This window comes from Scylla paramamosain, chromosome 10 (genome assembly GCF_035594125.1).
Source record: "Scylla paramamosain isolate STU-SP2022 chromosome 10, ASM3559412v1, whole genome shotgun sequence".
NCBI lineage: Eukaryota > Metazoa > Arthropoda > Malacostraca > Decapoda > Portunidae > Scylla > Scylla paramamosain.
In genome coordinates, this window is record NC_087160.1 from 15652786 (window position 1) to 15672466 (window position 19681).

Here is a 19681-nt window from a genome sequence, read left to right on the forward strand (position 1 = left end):
GTTGGTGAGGAATATACAAAGTACAGTCCCAGTCAGTTATGAGGAAATACTTTAAGATGATGGAAGAACTTGAGGTAAATAAAGCAACTGGTCCAGATGGAGTATCAAACTGGATATTGAAGGATTGTAGAGAAGAACTGACTGATAAAATTCACAGTTTATTGGTGACATCACTATCACAGGGAAAAGTACCAAAAGATTGGAAGAGAGCAAATATTACACCAATATACAAAGGAGGAAATAAGAAAAATCCACTAAATTATAGACCAGTGTCTATAATTTAGATCTTGACTAATGTTGCAGGAAAATTATGTGAAAGAACAATAAAGGAAAGATGGCTGGAACACTTGGAAAGAGATAAAGTTTTAGTAAATTGCCAATTTTGATTTAGGAGGGGAAGATCATGCTCCATGAACTTATTGTCCTTTTATTCAAGGGTAGTCGATATTGTGCAGGAGAAAGACGGATGGGTGGTTGGTGTCTATTTAGACTTGAAGAGAGTGTTTGACAAAGTACCACATTGAAGATTGCAATGGAAGATTAAAAAAATTATTGGAAAATTGGAGGAAGATTGATGGAGTGGATGGATGATTATCTGGATGATAGAGAGATGAGAACTGTAATACAAGACCAAAATTTATCTTGGCTGAAAGTAACTAGTGGTGTCCCACAGGGGTCAGTGTTGGGACTGATAATGTTTGTAATATATGTGAATGACAGTAATGAAGAAATAGATAGTTATATGAAAATGTAAATGACTGTATGGTATTGCAAGATTATTTAAATAAGATAAACAGATGGAGTAAATCTTGGCAAATGAATTCAATTTAAGTAAATGTAAAGTAATGGAGTTTGGTAACAATAAGAAAAGAATGCAGTATCATTATGAGATGGATGGTGTGAAGTTGAAGTAAAAAAGGGAAGTGGATTTGGGAGTAACAATTATGGAAAATTTGACTCTGGACAGACACCTTGATAAAATTACTGGGGAGACGATAAATTTGTTAAAAAGAGTAAAAATGGCATTCTCATATCTGGATAAAGAAATTATAAAAAAAGTTGTTGATTTCCATGATAAGACCAAGATTGGAATATGCAGCAGTGGTGTGGTCTCCTCATACAAAGAGGAATATTATAAAATTAGAAAGAGTACAAAGAGCAGTCACTAAGATGGTTCTGGAGTTGAGTAAATTAACTTATGAAGAAAGATTAAGCAAGATTAGATTAGATAAGCAAGGGACCATGAGGATGTGCCAGGGACAAGGAACAAACAGGCATGCCCTGTGGACAGGAAGGTACACCACCTTGGGTATCCTTTGTCCTCACCATCACCAGCAAGTCCAGGTGGCCCCCGGTGGCCACATAACCTAGATCTCGACCTGCCTGAGAGGGACACTGCATGATTCTTCCATCCACACCCTACCTTACTGAACAGATAAGCACTACTCAAAGTTAGTTCAGTAGGCAGTCCCATCTCAGTCTTCAACCAGAGAGGGAGGAAGCAACAGACAGAAATCCTTCTTAGCCTGGCAAAATGTTAAGGTTTCCCATCTTGCAAGTACTTAAAGTAAAGGTATCTGTTTATTTTTGCTCTCTTTCACTGAAACCAGTAACTAATTTTCTTTTTTGTCTACTCCATTTTTTCTATTGATTGATTGATTTTTTCAACATGTGACCAGGGAATTGGCACAATAGGAAGGAGGAAATACAGAAACAGGCCGGGAATTCCAGAGTTTACCAGAGAAAGGGATGAACAATTGCGAATACTGGATTAACTTGATCTCTGCTAGACATATCAGTTTTTTTTCCTGATATAGTCTTTCAGTTCCAATAAGCTTGATACCACCCTATCTGTATTTGTATTTATTACTCTTAAAATCATTCTCACTTCCTTAGCCTTCGTATATTCCCTCTCAATTACTGTTCCTCTCCTCTGGCATCCTTCAACCACCACTTTTCATTTTTAAGTCCTATACAAAAGTCCTTGCCTAGTCCTGCATTCTCTCCTCATTTTTTTGACGTGTGTGTGTGGATGTGCGGTGTCTTGTCTGGGCCACCACATGTGGATTGCCAGCCTGGTACATGGAGAAATTCTTAAATATGTAATCAATTTTCCATACCTGAAACCATCAGCCATGAGATAACGTATGGTGAAGAAGGATCCTTCAGAGATATTCTCTCTCAGTTCCATAGATGGCCTCCATACTGTCACTAAGGCTCCATCACGTTCTCCATCAACAATACGCACCTGCAAAGGCATTAGAAACATAATTAATATGAGTAGATCATCAGCCTCATACAGTTATAGCAGTACATGTTAAGGTTATAACTGAGGAGAGTATGAATAATATTTTCATATTGTGCAAAGAATGAAAAATGATGGCTTAGTTAATAATTTTCAGGAAGATGACCAAAAGATGGCCAAAAGAATAGCGCAGCTTTGACCTCCAATATACAGCAGAGTAAGGTAACATACAAAAATAGGAGGTGGAAAGATATGAACTTGGGAATTAAAGGCAATGCAGTAAACTCTCTAATTTGAATTAATTGGGGAAGACTTGAGTCAAATTAGCTGAAAATCTGAATCATCCAATGGTTATCTCAACCCCCTCACATCTTGACATCATGGAATGGGAGTGAGTTCTGGAAGGCAAGACACAGCACTTTCATAAAAATCCTTATTTTTCTCTTCTATTTCTCTTTTTATGTAAAACTGAATGCATCTGTGGGAACTTTTTAGACCTATGCACTCACCCTTCTGTCTCCCAGCTAATATATAAAACACAGAAAGCATCGCTAAATATAATTATAAATAACTGGTAACTTATCTGTGATCAGAATTAATGGGACCAGTGACAGCCAGGGTGGAGAATCTGTCACTGGTGTTCCTAGCCAGTGGCTGGTCATGTTACATAGCAAAAGACAAGTTCCTTGCAGTTATCCAGGTTCTATGCTTTTAAGTTCTTAACTTAGCAAGTTAAAAAGCTTGCAAATGGTAGAGTGGCAGAAATATGACTTGCAAGGCAGCTGTCTGGTGACTGCTCAACCAGCAATAATAACAACTTAAAATTAGATCCACAAAGCAAGGTTGGTTAACAAGAACTATCAAGGAAGGTAATGAGGTAATAAGCAGTGACCAAATAACTCAAGGCAAAGAACAGAGGGTAATAGAATCCTTAAAGGAAAAATGGAGTAGCTATCAGCTCAGGGAGAATAATGATGACAAATTTGTAGACCAGCTTGGTGGTTATTATCTCCTTATTATCATAATTGCTGAGCGATGAGCTTGTGGACCAGCTTGGTGGTTATTAGCTCCTTATTATCATAATTGCTGAGAATTTCAAATGTCACCCACTTAATATATTTTGATCCAATCCACTCATCTAAATATTTCCTAAGTTGTCCAAAATTTGTTCAACCATTCTCTCCTGTGGTCTTCTTTTCTTGTAATGATGTTTTTATCCATTACTAAGAATTGAGTCAATGCATTGACACTTTTACCTACTGGGTTTTTGTGTTTTAAATCCTCTATTATGGCTTGTTTCTTCATAAAAATTATATCCAGCCTTGACAGTATTTCATTTCCTCTAAATCTCATGCCTTCTTCAACCCATAAGGTGTTATTCACATCACATGATGTGTTCCTGTTGGGTACAGACGGGTTTCTCACGCCACATGACATTTTTCAAATATCTTGTTTTTTGCTCCACATGCTTGCTTTGTATGGACAAGAACTATTCCTTTGGGAGTGTCTGGCATATCACTCTTTAAGATATGGGTCTTGGTTATGCACTCAGAGTCAGTACTCAATGAGTAATCATGGCTAATAAATGTCATGCCTCCCTGATTGTAGAGGAGACACGAGTTTTACTTTTCCCAGCAAACACTAACTCTTCATCACTTACTTCCTCACTTTCAGCATCACCCTCTCCACCATACATCATCCTCACTAATATTTGAAAAACGTCATGTGATATGAGAAACCTGCTGGCGTACCCAATAGGAGCACGTACCTATAAATATTTTAAGGTGGTGAATATACATTTTTTCCCCCACATTTTTGTTAAGTTTTACAACTTGAAGTGATAAACTGACAATAATAGGAGTAGTGTTTACAAGTGTTGTGATGATGGTCGTAGTGGTGGTGGTGGAAGCAGGTTGAGTATTAACTAAATTTTTCACACCTTTTGGGCATGAGCCTTCCTCCTTCTCTCTCCCAACTTTCTCTTCTCCTCCTTCTCCCACTAATAGCATAGAATAGTTGCCTAGTTATCCAAACAGCCTAGAAAGGACCTCAAGGTCTATTGCTGTTTGAAACTTCTTTGTACTCCTTTGTATTCTTCTTTCATAGCATGGAGATTGGAGGCAGAAAAGAAATGGAAAGAAAGAGAGAGAGAGAGAGAGAGAGAGAGAGAGAGAGAGAGAGAGAGAGAGAGAGAGAGAGAGAGAGAGAGAGAGAGAGAGAGAGAGAGAGAGAGAGAGAGAGAGAGAGAGAGAGAGAGAGAGAGAGAGAGAGAGAGAGAGAGAGAGAGAGAGAGAGCCTCAACATGTGAATTGGTTTAGTTGATACCTTTCCTTTGTATGGAAACTTTAACATACCATTAAGTTAATCCACCAAGGATCAGAAGGGGTGGAAGGCTCAGTGGTATAAAAATGCATGAAAAAAGGCAGAAAATTATGAACTGTTTTGACAATACAGATGTGTTACAACTCAGGTAAAGGAGTCTCTCTCTCTCTCTCTTCTTATTCTTCTACTTTGTCTCCTCCTCTTCTTTGCCCCTCTTCTCCCCCATTTTTTTTCTGTCTCCAATCTCCATGCTATGGAAGAATACAAAGGAGTACAAAAGAATTTTCAAACATGAGTTCATTATGTGCTTAAAATGTTGCTGGAAGAATAAGGGTAGAAAATGCATCAGCAGCATGGGGAGTACATCTGGCAACAGAGGGGGAATTCCAAGGATGGGTATTTAAAAATGGTGAATTGTGCCTTTCAAATGTTCTCCTTGTTTTATGGAGATGGTTTTGGACTGTTAGGGGTATAAAAAAAAAAAAAAAAAAAAAAAATTGTAACCTGTGGGGGTACATATTGTGTAAAATGATGAAACACTTTACGGGTTAACCCGCTGCATAAAAATATTCTCCACAGTCAACTCTAGTAATTTATTCCCCCATGATGACTCACTACCTTCTGTGGTCCAACTTTCCCAAGATACTTCTTTACAATTAAAGTCTCCCATCACAAGTACATCATCATTTTCCTCCAGTGTTTGTGTGTGTGTGTGTGTGTGTGTGTGTGTGTGTGTGTGTTTACTTAGTTATTTACCTAATTGTGGTTTACGGGAGGGAAGTAACCTCATAGTATCCCATCTCTATATCTATCCAGTTTGGTCTTAAAAGCATGGACAGTTACAGCATTGACAACGTCTTCACTGAGTTCATTCCATTTGTACACACTTCTGTGAGGAAAACTATACTTTTTGATGTCTCTCCTACAGTTAACTTTCTACAGCTTTTTACTGAGTCCCCTTGTTGTACTCTGTGTGTCTAAAGTTATAAAACATTTTTTGTCTATATTTTCCATACCATTTATCATTCTATAGATGTTTATCAAATCCCCTCTCTCTCTCTCCTATTTTCAAGGATAGGAATTTCCAAGATTCTTATGGCTGTACTTTTAAAAACTTTCACCAGGCCTGGTGAAGGTTTTTAAAAGTACAGCCCTTAATCTCTCTTCATGGGTCGACTTACACAACTCCGGAACCATATTAGTGATTGCTCTTTGTACTCTTTCTAATTTTATAATATCCCTCTTTATATGAGGAGACTACACCATTGCCACATATTCCAATCTTGGTCTTATCATGGAAATCAACAACTTTTTTATCATTCCTTCATCTAAATATGAGAATGCCATTCTTATTTTTTTCAACAAATTCATCGTCTCTCCAGTAATTTTTATCAGTGTGCCTGGTGTAAAATTTTCAGTAACTTACTCCCTAATCCATTTCTTCTTTTGATTTCTGTAACTTCATATCATCCATCTCATAATGATATTGTATTCTTTTCTAACTCTTACCAAACTCCTTTACTTTACATTTACTTAAATTGAATTCCATTTGCCAAGATTTACTCCATCTAATTATCTTATCATCATCTTGCAGTACCATACAGTCATTTACATTTTCTACCCTTCTCATCAGCTCAGCATCATCTGCAAGTAAGTTCATATAACTGTCTATTTCTTCATTTATACCATTCACATATATTACAAACATTATTGGTCCCAACACTGACCCCTGTAGGACACCACTAGTTACTTTCAGCCAAGATGAATTCTGTTCTTGTATTACTGTTCTCATCTCTTGATCATCCAGATAATCTTCCATCCACTCCAGCAGTCTTCCTCCAAATTTTCCATATTTTTTTATCTTCCATAGCAATCTTCAGTGTGGTACTTTGTCAAACACTTTCTTCAAGTCTAAGTAGACACCATCCACCAATCCATCTCTCTCCTGCACAATATCAATTACCCTTGAATAACAGGACAATAAGTTCATGAAGGATGATCTTCCCCTCCTAAATCCAAATTGACAATTTACCAAAACTTTATCTCTTTCCAAATGTTCCATCCATCTTTCCTTTATTGTTCTTTTGCATAGTTTTCCTACAACACTAGTCAAGGACACTGGTCTATAATTTAGTGGCTTTTCCTTATTTCCTCCTTTGAATATTGGTGTAATATTTGCTCTCTTCCAATCTTTTGATACTCTTCCCTGTGATAGTGGTCACCACTAGACTGAATTTTATCAGCCAGTTCTCTACATTCCTTCAATATCCACTTTGATACTCCATCTGGACCAGTTGCTTTGTTTACATCAAATTCTTCCATCATCTTAAGTATTTCCTCATAACTGACTGGGACTGTACTTAGTATATTCCTCACCAACTTATGCCTTCCAGCATCAAACAGTAATTACTGATCTGAAACTATTGTTCATAATCTCCGCCATGTCTTGTGCATCCTCGTAGATTTTTCCTTCAACTTTCAATCTTGATACACCTTCCTTCTTCTTCATATTCCCATTAATATGTCTAAAGAATAGTTAGGGTTCATTTATAAACTTACCTATTATATCTCTTTCATAGTTTCTTCTCTCCATTCTTATTATCTCAATGTACTTGTTTCTAGCATAAATATATTCCTCCCATCTGCTTTCAGTTTTCCTCTTCTTCCATCTATTCCAAGCATTTAACTTATAATTTCTAGCTTCTGCATTTTGTATTGAACCATTCTTTACCCTTTCTACATCTTGCTCCTTCTCTAAGTGCAAATTTCCCCACAGCAGAATTGTACATCTTATAAATTCATCCCATTTTTTCAGAACATCTTTTGCATCTTCAAAGTCTTCCCAGTCCACAGCAACAAAGTACTTTCCTAGTTTTTCAAAGTCAGCTTTTCCATATCTAAATCTTTTCACCTTAGAATTTTCATCAATGATTACATTTTCACTTTTCAAATTAAATTCCATCAACACATGATCACTTTTACCTAGAGGAGTATCATAGTGTATAGTTTCAATAATTTCCATGTCCTTGGTAAACACTAAATCAAGTCTTGATGGTTTATACTTCCACTACATCTGGTATCACAATCAACCCATTGAGTCATCAAGTTTTCCACTGCCCAGTTCAATAGTCTATTACTCCATGAATTCTCACTTCCAGTAATTGTCAATGTCTCCCAATTTATCTCCTTACAATTAAAATCACCAACAGTAACTATATCACTACTTTCCATCACTATCTTTTCAAGACCTTTTAACACATCTGCCAACATCTCTTCATGCTCTTCTTTTCGCCAAGCACTGGTCATAGGTGGCACATACACTCCTATGTAATTCATTATCCTTCCATTTCCTTTTCCAATCATCACTTGTAGAATTTCAGACTTGTCTTCACTTTTCATTACCTTCTCCACTTTAGCACATTTTTTAGTCAGAATGATCACTCCCCCTCCTTCCATCTTACTTCTACTTTTCATCCATAAATCATATCTAGTGTGTGTGTGTGTGTGTGTGTGTGTGTGTGTGTGTGTGTGTGTGTGTGTGTGTGTGTGTGTGTGTGTGTGTGTGTGTGTGTGTGTATTTTGTCCTCACATCTGGCAGTGTGATAGTGCATTGCCATCACATCTAAAACTGTATGTGTATTTTGTCCTCACATCTGGCAGTGCCATGTTACAGTGCCATTGTATCTAAAATTGCATGGGTGTGTGTGTTTTGTCATCACATCCATAATGATTCAGCAGTACAGTGCCATCGCATCTAAAACTGTGTGAGTGTGTGTTTTGTCTGCACATCCAAAGTAATGCAGTGGCCTACCACCTGCCTTCCTCTCCCTCTCTCACACACAAGTAAGCTGGCTAATAAGTGTTGTGGCTAACAAATGGTTTATCCACAAAAAGAATTTGTATGTTCAGGTACATGAACTGTACATGGAAATGCACATACATAGCATGTATGTACTTATTTATTTTTTGCCATCTGTGACACCATAGGTAGGAATGTGTGACAAAAGTGCAAAACTCAAGAAAATAATGCAGAAAAGTCAGGCTGACAAGAATTTTAGGACTCAGCACTAAACTTGAGGATCATAAAACTCAGGGATTGTGACACTTGTATACTGTAAAACTGAACAGGGTCCTGTAACGTAAATACAGTGGAACCTCAGTTCTTAAACTTTATTTGTTTCTGAATGCCCTTTGAAATCCAGAATGTTCAGAAACTGAAATTGTTTTTCCCAAAGGAATCAGTGTAAAATGGTTTAATCCATGCCTGGATACCTATCCACCCTGCCTTAGTGGCTAAAGACAGACATTCCCAATGCCAAGATGGCTGCTCCACATCTCCACCTCAGAAATTATTTATCCAGATAGGACATATTGAATTAACTTAGTGACATGGAACTCATCAGAAGATACTATTTCTCATCAATCTATTGAAGGAAGCCTTACAAAGTGATACAGAGAGGAGCAATCCACTTACTGCCAAAATGAAGATAATCATAGACATCTTGCTGCTGGGAAAAGCTACTGGAAAAATGCAGTTATGCAATAGTAATGGCATTGTGCATCATTGAGAGAGAAACAGGTGGCTCGATGTTACTCCTGAGTCATAAAAACTCTGCTTATATTGAGGTTCTTCAACATGATCACATTTACTGTATGTCAAAGATTAAATTACTATCTTACCCATTGTGTCTCTCCTCCAATTACATCAAAATGTTGAAAATATTTATAGAAAGTATAGATTAGTAATAAACGGCAGCTTTTGCTTTGTCTTTTAGTATTTGAAATCAAGTAACTTTGTTCAAGCAGATCTAGACTTCTGGAACAAAACCATTTTCACTTTGCTTCACATTCCAGGAGTCAGTCACATTGAAGCAGTTGAATAAACATTCCCGCTCCTTCATTCAAATTAGACTCCAACCAGCATTCAGTTTACATCATTGCTCCTCCACTACCATCTTTGGTGGACATTCTACTCAAACTCCAGCTAAATAATCTGTTTAGTCACAGGCCTGTGTACTGATAGGTACTTAACTCCCATGTGTCCACCTAAACAAAGGTACCTAATATTTATAACCTGGCACTGGCCTTTTTATGCCAGTTAGTCACAAATTTTTGATAATCATTTCTGACTGGGGACTGGCATCTCAGTGTGCCTTTTTTTCCTTTAATTTTGTTGCCATTGGCACGTGCTCCTCCTACATATAAAAAAAATAAATAGATAAATAAAAATTTTAGGGATTTTTTTCCTTCAGAGCTTTGTGAGATGTTATTTGATAAGGTTTTATTTCCCTTTATAGTTAATCAATTCAAAATTTAATGTAATTATAAAAACTGGCCTGCTGTAAATGTCACAGGAAAACTGAAAATTTGGGGGGTCTTTATAATTGTGTTTGGACATAGTCCCTTGCCCAATAAAGCTTCATTCTGGTCTCCTGGTTGTGATCTTCATAATGAAGCTGTCTGTAATGGAATTACTTTATAAGGTGCCTGCATTTCAATTATATCAATAATCCAGATGAAGAGAACAAATATACAAACCCTACCACACAAAGTAAAGAAGGAAGCATAGTGGTAAGAATTTAACTGTTTGGCATCCAAGAATAATAGGAAGTAATTCCTCTTTATATTTATATTCCATGCTTTATGTGTAAATGGAAGTAATTATAAATTTTAATTCTGTTGTATACTGGAAAATATCAAAAGATCTGTTGTACTAATTTTCTTCTAGTATTGCCATATGAAAACACATAATACCTTAAGAACCACTATGATTAAAACCATGTAAGTTTAAGAATACTTTTTGTAAGGCCATATGTAGAATGCAAACAAAAAATCAACTAATTTTGAAACAAAGAATTGAAAAAAAAAAATAAATTTTAGAAGCAAATGCTTTTATAAAGAAAGAAATATAATATAAGATATGCAGATCATACAATTTTGATTGCTGATTCACAATAAAAGAATTTAAAGATATTTTGACAGCAGTGAAAGAGGCGAGTAAAATGAAAGGCCTAATGATCAACATGGATAACACAGGAGTAATAGTAATTAGTAAGGAGCAGGTCCCAAAGTGCAATGTAAGAGTAAATGATAATACAGTGAAACCTCGGTTATCGAACACCTTCCTTTTTTTAACATATCGGTTTTCAAACAAAATTTTTAACTAATTATTGCTTCGGTTGGGGTATCATAATTCAGTTCTAAAACAAAGTTACTTGATTTCAAATACAGTGAAACCTCAATTATCAAATGCCTCCCTTTTCGAACAAATCGTGTTTTTTAACAAAATTTTGAACTCATTATTGCTTTGGTTGTGGTACCATAATTCAGTTCTAGAACAAAGTCACTTGATTTCAAATACTAAAACACATGGCAAAAGCTGTCTTTTATTACTAATTTGTAGTTTCTATAAATATTTACTTCTTCTTTATATATTTGGAAGAGAGACAAAATGTAAGGCAGTAACTCATTGAAATACAACAAATGTTATCCTGTTGAAAAGCCCCAATGTAAACAAACAGTTTTGGCACTCAGGACTTATCCCAATTGACCTGTGGCTCTCCTGATGACCCCCAATGCCATCATTGCTGCACAACATTTTTCCAGTAACTTTTCCTAACAGCAAGATGTCTAAATGTTATGGTCACTTTCATTTTTCGCAGTAAATGCCCTTCTGTAAGGCTTCCCTCATTAGATCAGTGACATAGAGAATGCCTGCAAGGTCTAAACAGTATCTTCTGTTGTAAAGCAGCCATTTTGGTTGTGGGAGCATCTGTCATAATCCAGTAAGAGAAAGTAGGCTGGTGTCTGGGAACAGATTAATCCATTTGACACTGATTCCTATGGAGAAAATAGTGTCGGTTTTCAAACATTTCAGATTTCAAGCAGCCTCAGGAACAAATTAAGTTCCAGAATCAAGGTTCCACTGTAAAAGCAGGTAATAGGATTTTGCAACTTGGGAGCTAAGGTATATTACAGAAGATACACAACATACCACTGGTGGTCAACTGGTGATCTTTTGGCTTTCCTTACTGAGTCTTGGTCATCCTCTTTTAGAGATTTTGGTGAAACTTTTACTGTTGCCTTAAACATATCAAAAGCTTTTGATGGATTCTGGCACAAATCTTTTATTTCCAAACTACCCTCCTACAGTTTCTATCCTTCTCTCTTTAACTTAATCTCAAGTTTCCTTTTTGACTGTTCTATTGCTGCTGTGGTACACAGTCACTGTTCTTCTCCTATATCTATTAACGGTGGTGTTCCTCAGAGTTCTGTCCTGTCACCCGCTCTCTTTGTATCACTCATCAATGATCTTTTAACCAAACTTCTTGTCCTTTCCACTCCTATATTGATGATACCACCCTGCACTTTTCCACATCTTTTCATTGACGTCCAGCCCTTCAGCAAGTAAACGGTTCATGCAGGGAAGCCACAGAACACCTGACTTCTGATCTCTCTAAAATTTTTGATTGGGGCAGAGCAAACTTAGTATTGTTCAATGCCTCAAAAACTCAATTCCTCCATCCATCAACTCAACACAACCTTCCAGACAACAATTCCCTCTTCTTCAATGACACTCAACTGTCCTCCTCTTCTACACTGAACATCCTTGGTCTGTCCTTAACTTATAATCTAAACTGGAAACTTCACATCTCATTTCTAGCTAAAACAGCTATGAAGTTAGGCATTCTGAGTCATTTCTGCCAGTTTTTCTCACCCCCCCCCCAAGCTGCTAACTCTGTACAGGGATCTTATCCATCCATGTATGGAGTATGCTTCACATGTATGGTGGGGTTCCAATCATACTGTTCTATTAGACAGGGTGGAATCAAAAGCTATTTGTCTTATTAAGTCCTCTTCTCTAACTGATTGTCTTCAGTCTCTTTCTTATCGCCACAGTATTGCATCTCTTGCTATCTTCTACCACTATTTTCATGCCAACTGCTCTTCTGATCTTGCTAACTGCATGCCACCCCTCCTCCCACAGCCTTGTTGCACATGACTTTCTTCTTTCTCTCACCTCTTTTCTGTCCACTTCTCTAATGCAAGAGTTAACCAATATTCCGATATTCATCTATATATTCCCATTCACTCCTTTCTTCGGTAAAGTCTGGAACTCCCTGCCTGCTTCTGTATTTCCACCTTCCTATGACTTGAACTCTTTTTAGAAGGAGGTATCAAGACACTTGTCCTGTATTTTTGACTAATGCTTTCTGCTCTGTATGGGGACTGGCACCTCAGTGGGCTTTTTTTTTTTTTTTTGCCCTTGGCTGGTTTCCCTTCTACATAATAAAAAAAAATAAATAATAATAATGAAGAGATAAAAGGAATGTGAAGCAAAGAAGGCATTTCTGAAAATGGAAAAAAAAATATGCTTACCAAAAAAGACTTAAAAGTAAGAACAAGAGGAGCAGTTAAAAATTATGCATAGTTGTTATTCCTGTATGGACCATAATCCTAGACCATTAATGATGAGGTTTGACCAAAGGGAAAACCCATATTTAGTAGTGTCAGCAGCAGGGATGGTAAGCAAAGAAACATGTGTGGATATGAAATTTCACCCGCAGGATCCCACACTTGAAATAGCCACAATAATCTGGCTCTCCCCCAGCATCAAAACCCTCTCTGTCTCTCCTTCCTCCCACTGACCCATACTGAATGTTGTTGTAAACACACCTATCAGATAATGGAGGATAATGCACTATTAGGAAAAATGGTAAGGGAGTATAGAGAAGTATCCCCACTGTTAATGCTACAAAATATGGGCTTTCTTCTAGGTCAAACCTCCTCATTTTGTAGCTAAAAGCAGCAGGGATAATAGACACACCTGAAAACACTTCATTTCATGAAAACTTTTGAAAGTGTGGTAGGAAATTCAAACACTAAATGCAGGAATAAGCCATTGCAAATTCATCCCTATTTTGTACTTATTCATGAGACAAGAGGGTACCACAACCTACCTGAAATACCCAGCACCCCAAGAAGAAAAAAATATGGGGGAAGACACATGGCCACACATGAAGCATTCCACAAAAAAGCAATACAAGTACCTAGTAATCAAGGACTTACTTGAAGCCCATTGACCCAGTTCCTGTACCACAGATAGATCAAAAGATCTAAGAAAACCTAATTTGGAAGCACAGCTCCTAACCTGATTAGCTTTTGGATTAGAGTCTGGTACTGTTTCCTGAATAACAGAACAAATAATTTTAGCAATGCACCTAGAGTTACACACTCTATTGTTCACAATTTACTTGAAGTAGAGAGGCAAACAGAAGATTACTATTCAGAGCAGCCACTGGACATCATGAATGGTGCACCCCATCAACAATCCAGGTAGGGATCTTTACAGGTTGGAGAACATGTCTGGATCTTTCATTCTTGACCATAAAGAACAGGGGAGGAGCAAAAGAGATAAAGGATAAATTGGGACAAAACAAAAGAAATTATTGGAACTGGTTAAGACTGCTAATTGTGAAATTCTGAAACCCAAACCCAGTGCTATGAGGAAAACTACTTTGAAAAAAAAAAAAAAAAAAAAAATCCCAAGGGCTTGCATCTGTACCAAATCTTCCAAACCTCAAGAAAGTAAGACATGCTTTAGAGGCTAAAAAAGGAAGCAACCTTCTTACCATAGTCTCAACCTGAAAACAAAAACTTTCATCACATCAAAAAACAATTTGTCTGTCTTCACATTAAATGCTAGTCTTAAAGGGAGGTTAATAGCACAACCATGGATAGTCATAGCATCTGCAGATAAACCTTTTTGTGTAAAAAAAGCCAAGAAGCAAAAATAATAAAAATATAGGAAGAAATGCCCTCAGTGGAATCAAAAGCTTTTCGTCTCATCAACTCCTCTCCTCTAACTGACTGTCTTCAGCCTCTCTCTCACCGCCGCAATGTTGCATATCTAGCTGTCTTCTACCGCTATTTTCATGCTAACTGCTCTTCTGATCTTGCTAACTGCATGCCTCCCCTCCTTCCACGGCCTCGCTGCACAAGACTTTCTTCTTTCTCTCACCCCTATTCTGTCCACCTCTCTAACACAAGAGTTAACCAGTATTTTCAATCATTCATCCCTTTCTCTGGTAAACTCTGGAACTCCCTGCCTGCTTCTGTATTTCCACCTTCCTATGACTTGAATTCCTTCAAGAGGGAGGTTTCAAGACACTTATCCACCAATTTTTGACCACTGCTTTGACCCTTTTATGGGACTGGCATTTCAGTGGGCATTTTTTTTTATTAGATTTTTGTTGCCCTTGGCCAGTATCCTTCCTACATAAAAAAAAAAAAAAAAAAAAAAAATCCTGCAAAAAAATTCCAACCTGAGTGATATTGTCTAACTGTGGAATTTACAAAACCCCACATAATATCTAAAGCTACTGAGTCATGGAAAGAGGATTTCAAAGAATCTCAAAGGCTCTCTTGAGAAAATACAGGTGTGAAGGGTGTGAAGATGGAATGATTTGAGTAACTGTGATAAAGAGATGTTAGCTAATGGGTTATGTCCTAGATGAACTAGGTTTAGACATCAAGTGAGGAGAGGTTGAGTCCAAATCTGGGTTTTTCACAATGAAACTATTAATAGAACTTTGTCCCAAAAACTTTCAAGTGGTTGATTATTTAGAACATTAAGTTCAGATGAGGAGGAGAACAGGTATATGAATCTCCAGTTATAGCAGTGGTTCCCAGCCTTTTTCATTATATTACCTGTTTACTGACTTCTTCAAGTTTGTGTTAAATCAAGTGTAAGTACAGTGGTATATATCTATGATAAAACAACACAAATTGCATAAAAGTTAATTTTAACAATACTTTATTGTAGTTGAACAAGGTAACAATTTTTTCCACATTTATCCTAAAATTACACATTTAAAAGAAAAAAGAACAAAGTAAGCCTTAGATGTGCTTTCTATACTGTCATGTTATTGGCCGAGTTTACCTTGAATGGGATCATGTTTTCTCAGTGTCCCCGTGTTCCGGTTACCTGCCATTCGGGCATTATCCTTATTATTGTTATAAGTAGTGTAAGGCTTATTTGCCCATTTTATATCATGTAGTATTATTCTCTTCATAATTTAAGTTCTCTACATCTTTGTATGTATAAGGGAGGAAGTATAATTGAGGTGAAATACGTTGAAAACGAGGGGAGCTTGAGTGGGCAACAACACATTCCAAGGAGGGGAAGGCAGAGCGCCTTAGGTCGTGACGCATATCGGAGGGAAGGCGTTTCTCAGGGAAGGATCTTGGTGTGGATTGGTGATGGAGTGAGTTTGTGGAGGTGTTAGTGGTGTAGCAGTATAACCTTGATATCCAGGATCAGGTTAGTGAGTCTTTTGTGGTATCAAGAGCTCTTGTCTGCTGAAATTCGGTTGTTGAGTTGTGCCGGTGACGCTGTTGGAAGGGGTCATAGGTCAAACTGGCAGCCATTTTGTGAGTGGAGGTAGTGGTGTTGACCTTGGAAGGTGGTGTTGTGGTGTATTGGTGATTTTGGGGATGATGTTATGGTGTTATGGGTGATCTTTGGTGATGATGGTAATCTCCTATGAGGCTTGAGGAGGTGAAATACGGGAATTATTGTCTGGGGACGCGGTAGTGGCGTCTGAGTAAATTCCTGTGGTTGAGGGGAATATTTCTGTGACTGGTGGAGGTGTAAACGGGTTCTGGTGTTGTGGGAAGTGACAAGAACGTCATGTAGTAACATGTACTACCTCATGTTGTTTGTGAATTATTATTAGTATTAATATATGTGCTTGTAATATAGAATAATCGTGTTTCCTACTCCCCCAACATTGATCTGGTATTAGAGGTAATTCCAGGTGTGCTGAGTCAAGGTAAAGGTAGAGTGAGAGATAATTCTGGCGATTTCGGATAGGTCAGGTAGGGACTCGAAGCCTTTAAAAATCCAGACCTTTAAAACTTTCCGGGATCAGTGTAACGCCCACTTTCTTGGAAAGAAAGATCGTAAGTAAGTAAGCAATCGTGACAATACAGACTGATGTAACAAAAAGGTTGGTAAACTATCAAAAGTGATCACTTTTGATTGAGTCAGCAACCGTTAAAAGCACCATGTCAGGCATCTCAGGCAAAGCTGCCAACTCAATTTTTTTTTTTTATTTCTAAATTTGAAAAAATTCTAATAAAAATCCTAAAGTTCCAATTTTCTATAATTTACAATTTGGTTATTCCTGAATATATTGCTGTGCTGCACCCTCAGAATGCTCAGCAGACATAAACACCTCTTTGTGAGTCTGATGTGGATGTGACAAGCGAGGTGGTGGATAATGTGACACAATCAAGCCCAGGATAGGACAGACAGACACAGGCAAAACCAGGCACTTTATTGATACAGCACAGTACACGGATGCAATACTTCAGTCATTCCAGCAATCACCCTGCAGGCAGGCACAGAATCTCCCCTCAGTCACAGCCTCAGGCAGTTTGTTCATGACACAGCACTGTCTATACATGGCATTTTCTATGCATGATACTCTATATGCAGCTGCAGTGGCAAGCTGCAGTGGCACAGGAAATGTACAGCAACTCATAAAGGTGATGGAGAGCAAGGTGCAGCAAAAAACCACACTCCAGCCAAGCAACATGCCTCTCCCCTCTGTTCTCTCTTCTCTCTGTTTCAGTGACTCACTGTTGTGCCCACTGTCTATCACTTGTCCTGTATGAGATGCATCCATTCTCCTCTGTTTTCTCTCACACCCATACTGATTACATACAATTACATTTTTGCACACATACATACATATATACACACACATTTGTAACAAATGTGTGAGGAGGAGGCAGTAGACACCTGCCGAAACGATAATTACTCCCAGTGAGGTCTAAAGCACTGTTCAGGGGGTGCTGTGAACTTATCATTAAACCCAGCTGTGACCTCACTGAACGTTTCCCTTTGTGTCTCACAACACAAGGGGGCAGTCACAGCCTGCCCTCTAAAGACAACTCTCTTCCTCCACACAAAACTACAAGCACCTAATAACACACACACCCTTCACTCAAAAATTTTAAAATCATGGCGACTCCTACACCAGCCTCGGAGTCCCCATCTGGGGAGGGGACCATAAATGTCCCCAGGTCGGACTGCCTTTCCGTCGACGACCCTAAGTGTCTTGACACCCCCCTCAACTTTTTCTTCATTAACTTCTGTAACATTCACGGTCTAAGATCTAATTTTCAATCTGTAGAACACCACCTCTCCTCTTCTAAACCTCATCTTCTTTTCCTCACTGAAACTCAGGTGTCTGAGGCAACTGACAGTAGCCCCTTTTCTGTTCCCTCCCACTTTCTCTATCCTCATTTTCGATCCAAAGCTGGATGCTGCGTTTATGTGCGCAATGACTTAACCTGCTCTCGTGCCCACGCTCTTGAATCTTCCGAGTTTTCCACCATCTGGCTACGACTACAGAGTCATTCTCATACTAAATTTATCTGTGCTGTATACCTCTCTCCTAACTCCTCTGACTATAAGAAATTCTTTGACTACTTAACTTCCAAAGTGGAGCACATTCTGACCCTCTTCCCTTTTGCAGAGATCTCCATTCTTGGAGACTTCAATGTTCACCACCAGCTTTGGCTTTCCTCTCCCTTCACTGACCATCCTGGTGAACTAGCCTACAACTTTGCTATCCTCCATGACCTAGAGCAATTGGTGCAACACCCTACTCGTATTCCTGACTGTCTTGGAGATACGCCCAACATTCTTGACCTTTTTCTGACCTCTAATCCTTCTGCTTATGCTGTCACCCTTTCTTCTCCATTGGGCTCCTCCGATCACAATCTCATATCTTTATCTTGTCCTATCACTCCAATCCCTCCTCAGGATCCCCCTAAGCGAAGGTGCCTCTGGCATTTTGCCTCTGCTAGTTGGGGGGACCTGAGGAGGTATTTTGCTGATTTTCCTTGGAATGACTACTGCTTGCGTGTCAGAGACCCGTCTTTGTGTGCTGAGCGCATAACAGAGGTAATAGTGTCTGGCATGGAGGCGTACATTCCTCACTCTTTTTCTCGTTCTAAACCTTCTAAACCTTGGTTTAACACAGCTTGTTCTCGTGCTATACATGATAGAGAGGTGGCCCACAAAAGGTACTTAAGCCTTCCATCACCAGAATCTCCTGCACTTTATATTTCTGCCAGGAACCATGCCAAGTCTGTTCTCCAACTAGCCAAAAACTCCTTCATTAACAGAAAATGTCAAAACCTTTCAAGATCTAACTCCCCTCGTGATTTCTGGCATCTAGCCAAAAATATCTCCAATAACTTTGCTTCTTCTTCTTTCCCTCCTCTACTTCAACCAGATGGCACCACTGCTATCACATCTATTTCTAAAGCTGAACTCTTTGCTCAAACCTTTGCTAAAAACTCTACCTTGGATGATTCTGGGCTTGTTCCTCCCTCTCCTCCACCCTCTGACTACTTCATGCCACGTATCAAAATTCTTCGCAATGATGTTTTCCATGCCCTCGCTGGCCTAAACCCTCGGAAGGCTTATGGACCTGATGGGGTCCCTCCTATTGTTCTCCGAAACTGTGCCTCCGTGCTTGCGCCTTGCCTAGTCAAAACTCTTTCAGCTCTGTCTATCAACATCTACCTTGGACGATTCTGGGCTTGTTCCTCCCTCTCCTCCACCCTCTGACTACTTCATGCCACGTATTAAAATTCTTCGCAATGATGTTTTCCATGCCCTCGCTGGCCTAAACCCTCGGAAGGCTTGTGGACCTGATGGGGTCCCTCCTATTGTTCTCCAAAACTGTGCCTCCGTGCTTGCGCCTTGCCTAGTCAAACTCTTTCAGCTCTGTCTATCAACATCTACCTTTCCTTCTTGCTGGAACTTTGCCTACATTCAACATGTTCCTAAAAAGGGTGACCGCTCTAATCCCTCAAACTACCGTCCTATTGCTTTAATTTCCTGCTTATCTAAAGTTTTTGAATCTATCCTCAACAGGAAGATTCTTAAACATCTATTACTTCACAACCTTCTATCTGATCGCCAGTATGGGTTCCGTCAAGGCCGCTCTACTGATGATCTTCTGGCTTTCCTTACTGAGTCTTGGTCATCCTCTTTTAGAGACTTTGGTGAAACTTTTGCTGTTTCCTTGG

At 38.6% G+C, this 19681-nt stretch overlaps 1 protein-coding gene across 3 annotated transcripts in view; it reads right to left on the bottom strand.

The window, feature by feature from the left end:
* Positions 1-19681, bottom strand: part of LOC135104258 (breast cancer type 2 susceptibility protein-like) — a 315255-nt gene that overhangs the window by 56566 nt on the left and 239008 nt on the right. For all 3 annotated transcript variants that reach the window (XM_064011445.1, XM_064011444.1, XM_064011446.1), the window contains exon 16: positions 2121-2248. In XM_064011445.1, coding sequence (XP_063867515.1) covers positions 2121-2248 — 128 coding nt within the window. The remainder of the gene's footprint in view (positions 1-2120; positions 2249-19681) is intronic.